Genomic DNA, 13,023 nt, shown 5'->3' on the forward strand with positions numbered 1-13,023 from the left:
TCTTAGAGCACGTTGATCAAATTTTGTATTCTGAGGTCAGACTGCCTGGATTTGAACTGCAGGTCAGCTATGTAATAGTTATGGGAACTTGGACAGCTTAATTCATCTCTCTTTTAGTCATTTCTAACTGGGCTATGTTAGAGTCCTGTTGCTGCTTTGAAAGATTACCACAAACTTAGTGGCTTAAAACAGCATAAATTTAACATCTCACTATTTTGTGAGAGATGTGGAGTCTCAGCTGCTTTCTCTGCTCCAGGTCCCACAAGGCCAGAATCAGGGTCTGTGTCAGCCAGAGTCTTTGTCCCACCAGGCTTATCCAGGTCATTAGCATTCGGCGGGCAGAGGTCCCTGTTTTCTTGCTGGCTTCTTAGTTTCTAGAGGCCGTCCACATTCTTGGGTTTATGACCCCTCTTCAGCTCCAAGGTCAGCAACAGCTCTTTGTTCTAACAGATTAGCAAGTTTTCATACATCCTTTGTGAGGCTTAATAAGGAAATGAAAAGCTACTTCAAAAAATCTGGCACCATGAGTCTAAATATTTTGCTTTTTTTAATGACTGGCTCTGCCATATGTCATGGCAGAGATTAGCATTTTGCCAGTTGTTTTATTTTTTTCTGCTTGAGGCTAAGTTGGTAAGTACAGCAAAACTTCATGGCCACTGAAAAGTCAAAGCACGTGACAAGCACTGGGATGAATGTCCAGATTACAGTTAGGTGCCTTCCCGTGATGTAGATCCAGCATCCCTGATTATGATCATAATCTTTTTTTAATGAGAGCAAATACTTGTCACCTGATTCGATGCTTGCTACTCTGGAACAAAAGTTTTTATGGTACAGTCTTCTTTAAGGGCTGAGTTATTTTTCTCTGTATCCTGTGTGTATGTGATGGTAGTTGAATGTTTGTGTCTTTGCTTGAAAAATGGGTCAAATTTAGCCAAGAGTGAATGACATCTTTCAACAAAATTAGAATGATGTCAAGTGGCACTTTTCCCTAATGGATAAAGTTAGGTCTTGTCCTAGCAAAATGTTGATGTTATGGAATGTGATGACCATTTCAATAATTAACTATTATTCCATCTGCAAAATTTTCTGAAACCTTTCAGACTCATGAATTAAAACACATCCTAATTTTTATTCCAATTAAAGAAATAACCTCAAAGCACAAAAGGTTAAGATTTTGAACCAGCTGCAGAAGTTCATTTTACTTTTGTTTCCAAGGCCCTTGTGGAATTCCATTGCTGAGTATCCTTACCCTCCTACCGTCAGATAACTGTTCTTATCATTTACATGACTCTCTGCAACCTGATTCCTACTTAGTGCTTTGAACCAGCTAGTTCTTTAGACAGACTAAATCACTCCACATTTCTTTAAGATCTATTCCAGATATAGATATCTCTTTATTCCTATACTGTTTTGTTTTACTGTCTTAAAAGGTGTCTTAAGTTTGTGTCAATATGTTGAAACTATTTCTTAATCATTTTTATATGCAAAGAAGGCATCAAAGGGATTTAAAAGATATTTAAAACTCGGCCTTCAACTCTGATCTTATATTTGCCAGTTTGTGGATATTTTTGTTTTAACTGTAACTGCCTCCAAACATCAGATCCCTTCTCAGGAAGGCCGTCCTGACGGTCCCTACCCGTCTCATAGTCCCCCTAGCCCTATTATTTATGGTTTAATGTCTCACCCACTCAACTGTAAGCCCCATGAAAGCAGGGGTTTGTTTTGTTTACTGCTGCATTACAAGTGCATAGCATTATGCCTGGCCTAGAATAAACCACTCAGTAAATATTTCATAAATGATTATTTCATACATGTGGTTTACATACGTAAAAGAACTCACATATGTAGAACAAACAAGACACATTTAAACTCTATTTAGAATCTGCCGTGTCTCACCAACTCCCCACTATCAAGCCGGCTCAGGGCCAAGCAGCTTTTCTCTTCTGGGCTGTCACGAGAGCCCCTAACTAGTCTGCCTGCTTTCAACTTGGCCCCTGAAAGTCTAGATTCAGCACAGCACCCAGACTGGCATTTAAAGTCACATCTTCCAACAGCTCAAAACCTTCACTGGGTTGGGGGAAGAACAAAAGGCCACGGATTCAAATAAGACTGTGATGACCTGCCCGGATCCTCCCTCATACTGTCTTCTGATTTTATTTCCTGCCTCTCTCCCACCCCCAAGACCCCTCAGGGGTCTAGCACTTTCTGTTTCCACTGCTTCGAACGCACTCCCCGTTCCTTCAGCTCTCTGCTCGGTTGTCACCATATTACAGAGGCCTTCCTTGACCCCTGACTGTTAAATGAAATGACAGCCCCACCCCCTACATAACTGCCTCATTTCCCCTTACCCTGCTTTATATTTCTTCATAGCACTTACGTTACTAATTGATAATTGGTCTGTCTCCCCTTGATTTGAATGTCTCATAAAAGCGTGAAGTTTCTTTTGTTCAGTGCCATGTCTTCAGTGTTAAACAATGTCAGACACATAGAAAGCATGTGATAAATATTAAAGATAGTGTGTGGTAATGCACATTACGAATTCATGTCTACAAAAATAGAAGCATTGCCAATTCTTTTGATAATGTGAGAACTCGAGGGAGCCATCATAATTACCAATATAAATGCAAGAACATGAATGAATATGGCAGTGTTTATTATATTTAGGCATTAGCAAATCAAAAGATAATGAAAGTAATAATGAAGTAATTATTGGGAACTTTGTTTCCCCCAAGCATGAGTAAACATCATCTTATTAGGCACATTTGCACCCAGACTCCCCAACTCAGTGCTGTGCTGGGATTCTTCTGCAGCTCTGTGAAGGCGGTGAGCCATGCTTGTTCTCTCATGCAGGAAGTCTTGCTGTAAGATTGCTGCAGGCTGACAATAATGGTGATATTTACCACATATTTCTGGAAAGACAGAAATTCTCAGATTGCAGATTCTGAGTACGTTAGTATATAATTAATCAGTGTAAAGATGTGAGGAGAAAGGTCATGCTGATAAATTAAGGTTTTTACTGCACTGTCAATATATTTAAATAAATAATGATTCAGGAGGTAAATTATAACTATTTAAAATTCAAATGTGGTATGCAGTTGTTAAAAGCACTGAAGTAGAGAACCCTCAGTATACTTACATACCCTGAATGAGTGACTTGGTGAATCTGCCTTCCATCAGAGGAAATGGAAGCACTTTGACACAAAATGAGATAAATAAAAGACGTAGTTTCCTCAGTTACTTTTGCCTTTTGAGAACATATTTAGTGATTCTTCCATTCATGCACAAAAGATTTAATGTTATTTTGTTAATAAGTTTGAGATTCTCTGAATAGGTCTGTCTCCTTTCCCATTGTTTGTCCATTTTATTTCCTGGGAAGATTATTTATTGTATCTCAAAATCAGAAGTAAATGATAAAAGTGCTGCACTTTTTCAAAGATGTTAGTTATTGTCATAAAGTCATAACCATGTGAAAATTTATTTTATTCGACGTGGTGGCTTCACACCCAAGGGTTCATGGTTTCATTTCAGAGATAGAGGACCAGCGGCCCCTTATCAAGGTGCTTGGAATGCTGTTGCTTATACCCTTACATGGTGGGAGTTAAACCATACTTTTATATGGTTTTAATTTTATTTTTTAAATATTTACAGATATTTAATCTTAACTTTTATTGTTCCTATAGAATTTTCATAGAGGGGTTAATTTGTTCCTTGAAAAACAGTATGGCCTTATTTGTAAACTTGTATTTTCATAAAGTGACCCAGCAATTTCACTTTTTGATAATATGTCTAAGATACACTGCTGTGCATGTATACCAGGAGATGTGCACAAGAATGGTCCCCACAGCACTGTCCCCAGGAAAAACCTGGAAACAACCCAAATACCCATCGACAGGGTAGTGGATAAACTGTGGTAAAGTCAGAATGGAATATTACACAATGAATGAACTTATAACATGAACTGACAGCTTCTGGTGACAATGTGAATGAAACAGCAATAAGTTGTTTGCAGCAATAACTTTTTATAAGTTAAAGACAAGTTAAAGACAACTCAGATGTAAATATACAATCACAATAGAAGCAGGAGAATGATAAGCAAAGAAGTCAGGATGGTGTAAAACACCATTTTATTTATTTTTTTCTTTTTTCTTGCTATGTATTCAGAAACACAATTTGGAATCTCAAAATGTTAATATATACATAACTCTCAAGAAATAAAAAGGATATGGTTTTGTTTACTGAAAACTATTAACAATAGAATGACTAAATACCAAACCTTTCCTTGTGCACTAAAAGTTACTCAAAATTTATACACATTAAATATTTAGCCTCATACTCATCCAGCAAGTTAAGACTCATCTTCATTAAGTAAAATTTCATACAATTTCAATCATTTATAACATGAGTGAAGCTTCCTTTTGGAAACTGCATTTATTTTTTTTAATTTTTTATTTTTTCAATATTTATTGAAATATTAGATTGGATAATGGTCAGTAGGATCAATTATGCCTACATGTCTACACAGAACAACTCTCTTATGTATTTATCCATCTGAGTTATATAAGTGCAGTTTTATGAAATACCATTTTAAACAAAGAAAACACACCCATAAAAACATCCAGACTCATTTGGATTAGTCACTTCAAAAAAGAAAAGACAAAATAAAATTACATTTTTCCTCATAGTTATTCATTGTTATAATATTAATATTAGAAATAGGTAGTCTTTAATTACTTTATAATCACCTTCAAACTTAATTATTTCCCTTTCTTACTGCTAGTCAGATAAATCAATTTATCTGATCCCTGGCTGGTGTAGCTCAGTGGATTGAGCGCGGGCCTGCGAACCAGAGAATCGCGGTTCAATTCCCAGTCAGGGCACATGCCTGGGTTGCAGGCGGGTTCCCTGCAGGCCAACTCCCAGCAGGGGACGCACAAAAGGCAACCATACATTGATGTTTCTCTCCCTCTCTCCTTCCCCTCTAGAAATAAATAAATAAAATCTTAAAAAAAAAAGAAAAAAAATCAATTTATCTGACTCTCCTAGTGAAGATCATTGTGCACGGGGAAACAATACCATCAAAAGCAATGTACTGCATGGATTATCAAAGAATTTGAATATGAGTTTTCCTTTTTAAAAGTAATCTAATATGAAAAACTTCTAATATCAAGAAATTTATTTTACCTTAAAAATTATATACTGTATTGGATCACATAGTGATCAGTAAGAAATAATAATTCTAATTATAACTATATTCTCCAAAACAAGACCGGACTTGGAGCAGCGAACACACAATACAGGGTACAGATAATGTCCTGTAGAATTGTGTGCCTGAAACCTGTATAATTTTGTCAACCAGTGTCACCCCAATAAATTTAATTTAAAAATTTAAATTTGAAAAAATAATAGGATTGTTTTGGAGAACATCCTGAAAAACATTGAAATCTACACATTTTCGACATTGCTGTTTTGCACTTTTCTAACGTTCATAAGGAGGAAATGGGCACATATTAAAAGACATTCATCAAAACCTCAGTGTGCTCATAAAACCAAATCAGTAGAGGTAAAATAAAGGAGTTATTATTCCTCTCCTAGCATTTAGTATGTGTCAACCATTCCGTTTTACGTACCTTGCAATTGTAAATTCATTTAATCTCTATCACAACTCTATGAGGTAGTTAATGTTAACATTTACAAGTAAGGAAACAAAATTTGGCAAAGTGTCTAAAGTCACACAGGTAGAGTAGTTGCCCCATACTCGTGGGGAATATGTTCCAAGAACCCCATTGGATGCCTGAAACTGCAGATAGTACCAAGCCCTGTGTGTACTGTTTTTTTCCCTATACACACCCACTTAGGGTAAAGTTTAATTTATAAATTAAGCACAGTAATATATTAACGATAGCGATAACTAATAATAAAATAGAATGACCATAACAATACACTATAATAAAAGTTTTTGGCAGTGTGGTTTCTTTCTGTCTGGTAATACTTATATTTTTCCAGTCCAAACTTATTTCTGAATCTTTGAAATCATTCCTTGCTTGCAGTAAATGGCTTGGTGTCACTCGTCTCAGGGGATTTCCTGCTAAAGTCTCTGTGTAGACCCCATGCTTTTTGGTGCAACACATTGTTGTCCACTGGAACACGTTTGCTGTCTGTGTCTTCCACCCACAAATTTAATGCCTTCTCTATCTTAACTAAGCTTTCATTATGCACTATGGCCATAACTTTTGCAGTTTGAGGTGTGACAGGGAAACTAGCATTAATTCTTTTTTCTTTCTTTACAATTCGGGAATAAAAAATTAGTTCTTACCATAGATCGATGCAACCTCAGCATAGGATTTTTCTGCTTTTCTTAAGTCAAGAACTTTTCATCTTTTCACTTAAAGGTAACACTTCATTGCTTCTTTTTGGCATATCCAAATTGCCACCATTGTTACTCTTGTGCTTTGGGGCCATGCTTAAGTAAAATAAGGGCGACATGAACACAAGCACTGTGATGCCCTGACAGTGGATCTGATAACCAGCGGCTAAGTGACTAACTGGTGGGGAGCACCTGCACCGTGGAGATGCCGGACAAAGGGACAGTTCACGTCCTGGGTGGGATGCAGTGTGAAGGAACAAGATTTCATTACACTACTCAGAATGGTGCACAATTTAAAACTTAGAAATTGTTTGTTTCTGGAATTTTCCATCTAATACTTTACTGCTGCAGTTGACTTCTGATAACTAAAACTGCAGAAAGTAAACCAGCAGGTAAGGAGGGACTTCTGTAGCAGGTGGCAGAACCAGGATCCTAGTTCAGGAAGTGACTGCGGAGCCTGGTTGGTATCTCATGCTCTGCAGCCACTCAGTGGCACTTCATGTGACTTTCTGATTTTCACTTTCTGCAGTGACACCATTTTATGCATGTATTTTGTAACACTGACTAATCATCTTCTGTTCCGTCTCATTTGCCTCACTTTTCCGTTTCTTATTCACTTGCCTGGGTCAAGCTGCTGACCCTTCTAAATTAAGCCAATGTGTATTAATTTTGACTGGATGGTTTTTATTCCCTTAAACATCTGTATAAATGATAGATTGTGATTCTTCCCAAAGCAGCTTTATCGTGTTTAAATATTAGCAAAACAATAAATCTTTGAGAATTGAGGGGAAACTTTGTAAGTCTGCCTTAAATTTTGGAACATTGTCAGATATTTGGGTTGTGTACAAGATTATTAGGCTTTTGTATGAGATGCATCTCTCAAGTTCTAAACTCTGATGTTTTAGAGATTATAAAGCTATATAGAAATCACAATTTTTCCATCAGTTTTCTTTGTATACCGATTCCTGATCACTAAGTCTAGTGTCACTCTTGGTAACTCAGGAAGGTCTCTTACATCAAATTTTGTTCGGATAAGAGATTTTTGTTTTTAACTAACTTAAAGACAAAAATCAAATGGAAAATTCCACTATGGATAAAAAACCTACTGTTATGTTGATTTAGGACAAGATAAAAAAATGAATCCATTGTATTCAGATAATAAAGCTCATGATTTTCAGGATGTCTGAATGTTAGGAATTCTTTAACATTAAAAAAATTTAATGCATAAGGAGCATAGAAAAGACAAAAATGCCTCTTTTTTAACAGTTTCTCTCATTCTTTAGGAATTTTTGTTTGAATAAAGTGTTAGAATTTAATATAGCTGTGTACTTTTGTTATTGTTACTGTGAAATATCCCTGAGAACATTTTTTACTTTTCAGGTGACAGAGATGATGCTCAGGAGAGTAGCTTAAGAGACTTAATAAAAGAGCTTCCAGACACACACTACTGCCTCCTGAAGTACCTGTGCCAGTTCCTGACAAAAGTGGCCAAACACCATGTGCAGAATCGCATGACTGTGTATAATCTCGCCACTGTATTTGGGCCCAATTGCTTTCAGTAAGTTACAGAGTTTTGCTTTTAATATTACCACATACTCCTTTTCTTTTTAGTACTGCCTGAAATGACTGGAATGTAGACATGTATTTCAGACTGAAAAGTCAACCAATTTATGTTGAAGTTCATGCTCTTTGACCTTTGTCTTGTTTTTTGTCCCAGTTTTGAAGAAAGCAAATACCTTCTTATGAAATCATCATTTTTTTATATTTCAAACAACCTTATTTAAAATTCTGGAAATAAGTTATACTTTCACCAAAAAGGGCATTAAAGAACTTTAATGTGAGGTTTTGATTAGCACAAAGGGAAGGAATATGATGTAGTGTACACTTTTCTTAATAATGATAAATTTCAAAACATTGCTCCTGGATGGAAAATTGTAAGCAGAATATGTCAGTGATGGGAAAAAAATATAACCTCAGCTACATTTATTTATTTTCTAGTGATAAACTAGACTAGAAATAAACTAGTTCTGTAGTAAGTGCTATATCACAGGAACTTTTGTAAAGCTTTAAATTTTATTTTCCCTGTTATTACTTTAAGCTCTTTAATGTGTAACATGATCCTGTAGTTCAGGAACTTTGCTTTTAACTTTCCCATTAATCTTCGCTGATGTCAAACGCATCCCTTCAAGTTGTAAAGAGAGAGAAAGAGAGTACACTCACACTTTATTTGTTTTAAAGACTTTATTTATTTGTTTTTACAGAGAGGGGGAGGGAGGAGGAAGAGAGGGAGAGAAACATCAACGTGGGGTTGCCCCTCGCACCCTCCACACCGGGGACCTGGCCGGCAACCCAGGCATGTGCCCTGACTGGGAATCAAACTGGTGACCCTTTGGTTTGCAGGCTGGCCTTCAGTCATAACAGTCAGGGCACAGTTTAAAAGCTCTTACAAAGGTTTTTTTTTTTTCCAATGGTGTATCTGCTTGTCCACTCCATTAACCTACTGACCCATGCAACTGCCCAGAAATAGTAATTGTACAGTCCGGAGAATGACTGTTTTAATACAGACTCTGGCCTACAGCCTAGTGGCTGCAGGGTTCCAGGACATCTGCAGCCACTTGGGGAGAAGTTCCACCTCAGTAGTGATCCCTGTTGTGACCTCAGAGGTTGAAATTTCAAATAATGCCATTTTATAGGATATGTTAGGATCTCATGAATAAAAGTTTTAAACACAGACTCCATTAATTTCTTCTCTTATTCAGGAGCTCTGTGGTAGTAAAAAAACCTTTATTTTTTTTTATTTCTATCTGCAGAGTCGATTTTGTTTGGTGCCTATATATAAGAAATCAAGATGAGTAGAAAACTACTCAGTAATTTTGAAACCCTAGATTCTAGAAGAGGTTAAAATGAATTTGTAAATAGAATGTTCATTTAATAACACACAAATGCATACCTCACTGCTAACTTACTGGCTTAGGCTGCATCTGAAATTCTTGATAAACTGCTTCAATTAGTCAAAATATCGAATAAGTAATGAGTTTTTATTGTAGAATCTGCTAATTATTATAGCTTAAACTTTCATTGTGGTAAAATATGCATATCAAAATTTTGACCATTTTTGACCATTTTTAAGTGTATAGTTCAGTGGCATTAAATACATTCCTATTGTTGTGATCTATTAATTGGTTTTTATTTGTAAACTTACAGACATCAGAGTCACTGCCACATTCTTTTCTCATTGAAATACATTATGATACTTATAACAGAGTGTTTATTGAGCATTTACCAAGTACTGTATTGTCTCAATTGACTCTAAAAAGGCAGAAGTGGTTATTTTGTCCTTGAAGTTCCTCTGGCTAGGTCAAGGAAAAGTAAACATGTCAACTCTAGTGACCAGAATTAGACCCTATATGCTGTAAAGATGATCAGTGACAAGGTGACATTCAAGGATAAATCTCACCATGAACCACTTAAAAGACAAAGGAAATACTTTTCTCAATAACTAAGGTAAATACATTATATAGACCATAGATGGGGAAGATTTATTTCTAAGAGGCAAGGGAACATCTTCATGACATAATGATTTTTGAAAGAATATAAAATTTTAAATACAAAATACTGCCTATTAAGTGTAGAATCATAAAATGAAAAGAAATACACCAACATACAATTGTTTGGTGTTGTGGATGCTGGGCTTCTTTACGACTCTTAATTACAAGGTTTTTAACATGTACATATAGTTATAGGCTTATAAATTTAGATGATCATGTAATATTATTGTAAAATATTCAAACAATATAGAGGTATGTAGAATAAATATAAAGTGTCCTCCATTACTCCCTCCCATTCCAACCTTTCCTTCCTGGAGATAAAATCAGCAACCAGCAGGTGTGTATCCATCCTGCCTTCCTTCTGAACATAGTAGCCATAAACCTATTTTTAAATATAAGTTGGATTCAAGCTCCATATATTATGAAGCTTGATTGTTTTTATGGTAGCACTTGAACTTTTAATATCAGCATACTTATTGTGTACCTTATTCTTTAAAAGTAATGAAGAATGTGAACTTGTCCTGGTTTAACCATACTTGTATTGATGAGTGCTGAGGCTGTTGCCATTTTTTAAAAATTAAAACAGACTTGCAGTGTATGGTGCCACATGAGTGCTAGAAATATTGGGGGGAACACTTTGTAAGGTATAGGATTGTCTACCTACTATGCTGTATACCTGAAATCAGTACAAAATAATATTAAAAGTAAACTAATTGAAAAAGGAAAACCTAACCACCAATTTTTAAAAAAGTGGTTTAGGAAAAAAAAAAACAGTTGCAACAAACATCCTGAGTGTGACTCTTTATGTACATCTGCAACTATTTCTTTACTAGCAGTGTGATTGCTCAGCCAAAGGGTTTACACATTTTGTAATATACTATGGCAAAGTTATAGTAATGTTTTTATAGTACAGTGTCGCACAGTAATAGGTATTTTCCTATGAAAAATTAGTCAAACTTTAGGTGGTAAGCTATACATATTCTATATGATCTTTTTTCCTAAGGAAATACATAATATTCCCATTTCTAAAATAAGTAAAAATCCTCTAAAGAATACTGTTATTCTGCCCTGACTGGTGTGGCTCAGTGGATTGAGCACAGGCCTGTGAAGCAAAGGGTCACCAGTTCGATTCCCAGCCAGGGCACATGCCTGGGTTGCAGGCCAGGTCCCCAGTGGGGGACACATGAGAGGCAACCACCCATTGATGTTTCTCTCCTTTTCTTTCTCCTTCCTGTCCCCTCTCTCTAAAAATAAATAAATATTTTTTAAAAATACTGTTATTCCTAGAGATTAGCAGGAACTGCTTCCCAAAAGTTTTGATAGTTATTAAAATGGGTACTGGATTTTAGTTGTTTGATTAGCACGACAAAAGAAAATGAGCATAGTCCTTATTTTGCCACTGGTAAATTTGACCTTCTTCATTATTTATTTTTCTGTTACATTTTCTATAAAACGGGACCTACAAAGTTTGCTTTGAAGCTTAAGCAAGACTCTAAGAGAAATCTTGGTGCACAGTAGACAACTCCTAAAGCAGTGTTAGGATACTTCTGCATTTAACTAAATACATGTGTAATTGCATAAGGAGAGTCTTACAGATCCGGCCCATCATATCACTTAACAAACTGGGCTCCTTAGAAACATGAGGTAGCAGATAGGACATTCTTCTTCTTCTTCTTTTTTTCCAATATTTTTATTTAATTATTTTTCAAGTACAGTTTTCTGTCTATTACTCCCATCCCATCCCACCCCCCATTCTTCTTACCTCAGTTGTCCTAGTATTCACTTCCTTCTTACATATACTACAAGATTCTTACAGTATTATATGTACTTTGCCCCACTCCTCTGCTGCACTCCTCATAGGCCGGCCTCACACATCTCTAGTGAGACATCTTTGGTGTTTCACTTCAGCCCGTCAGTCTCATACTTCATTTTTCTGTGGAAAGGGAAGGTACACTTCCCAAACCTGAGGGGAGCTGGCCAGAAGTCCCCACCCCGGTCCCTGATTGGTCCATCCTTATGCAAATGAGGATGCAGTTTGGCCCAAAAGGTTATAGGAATAAGAGTATTTATTTATATTGTCTCTTTGTTTTGCAGTTTCGTATTTAAATCTTGAATATATGTGGAAATTACTTTAGAAAAGATATGATATGGGATCTAAAAGTTATTGAATATCCCCTTATATGTTAAATTTTTAATATTTACATACGGAAATCCAGTGGAATTTATTTTGGAGTCAGGTATTATTTAAGGATATAATTTTTCACTGAAAAAAATTAGCCAGGTAACCAAACAATGTCTAGGAAGTAATTCATACTTTACCAGGTGAATTACAATGTCACTTTATCATCATATCAGATCCTTAAATATATCTTGGCCTCCCCAGGGCTCAGCTGCACTCTAAGGGTCTATCTGCCTGTCCAGGGCTGGTGTCCTTCCCTTTTTATTTTATTTTATTTTATTTTATTTTATTTTATTTTATTTTTTAAAATATATTTTATTTGATTATTCTATTACAATTGTCCCATTCCCCCCCCTTCATTCCCCTCCATCCTGCACACCCCCTCCCACCCACATTCCCCACATTAGTTCACGTCCATGGTTCATAAGTTCTTTAGCTTCTACGTTTCCCATACTATTCTTGCCCTCCCCCTGTCTATTTTCTCCCTACCATCTATGCTATGTATTCTCTGTACCTTTTCCCCCTCTCTCCTCCTCCAATTCCCCTGTGGCTAACCCTCCATGTGATCTCCATTTCTGTTCTGTTTCTGTTTTATTTGTTTGCCTAGTTTGCTTTTGTTTTAGGTGTGGTTGTTAATAACTGTGAGTTTGCTGGCCTTTCACTGTTCATATTTTTTATCTTCTTTTTCTTAGATAAGTCCCTTGAACATTTCATATAATAAGGGCTTGGTGATGATGAACTCCTTGAACTTGACCTTATCTGGGAAGCACTTTATCTGCCCTTCCATTCTAAATGAAAGCTTTGCTGGATAGAGCAATCTTGGCTGTAGGTCTTTGGATCTCATGACCTAAAATATATATTATATTTTATATACCTTTTTTTCCCACTTTTTTATAAAAGATTAAATTTAGATATTTTTCTTTGGTTTATAT

The 13,023-nt window shown here is 36.0% G+C and overlaps 1 protein-coding gene across 1 annotated transcript in view; it reads left to right on the forward strand.

Annotated features, from left to right (window-relative positions):
- FAM13A (family with sequence similarity 13 member A) overlaps positions 1–13,023 on the forward strand; it is a 281,967-nt gene that overhangs the window by 53,070 nt on the left and 215,874 nt on the right. Inside the window, 1 exon segment of the mRNA XM_037046120.1 lies at positions 7,745–7,922. Coding sequence (XP_036902015.1) covers positions 7,745–7,922 — 178 coding nt within the window.

Source organism: Sturnira hondurensis, unplaced genomic scaffold (genome assembly GCF_014824575.4).
Source record: "Sturnira hondurensis isolate 20B ecotype Veracruz unplaced genomic scaffold, ASM1482457v3 Scaffold0004998, whole genome shotgun sequence".
Lineage (NCBI taxonomy): Eukaryota > Metazoa > Chordata > Mammalia > Chiroptera > Phyllostomidae > Sturnira > Sturnira hondurensis.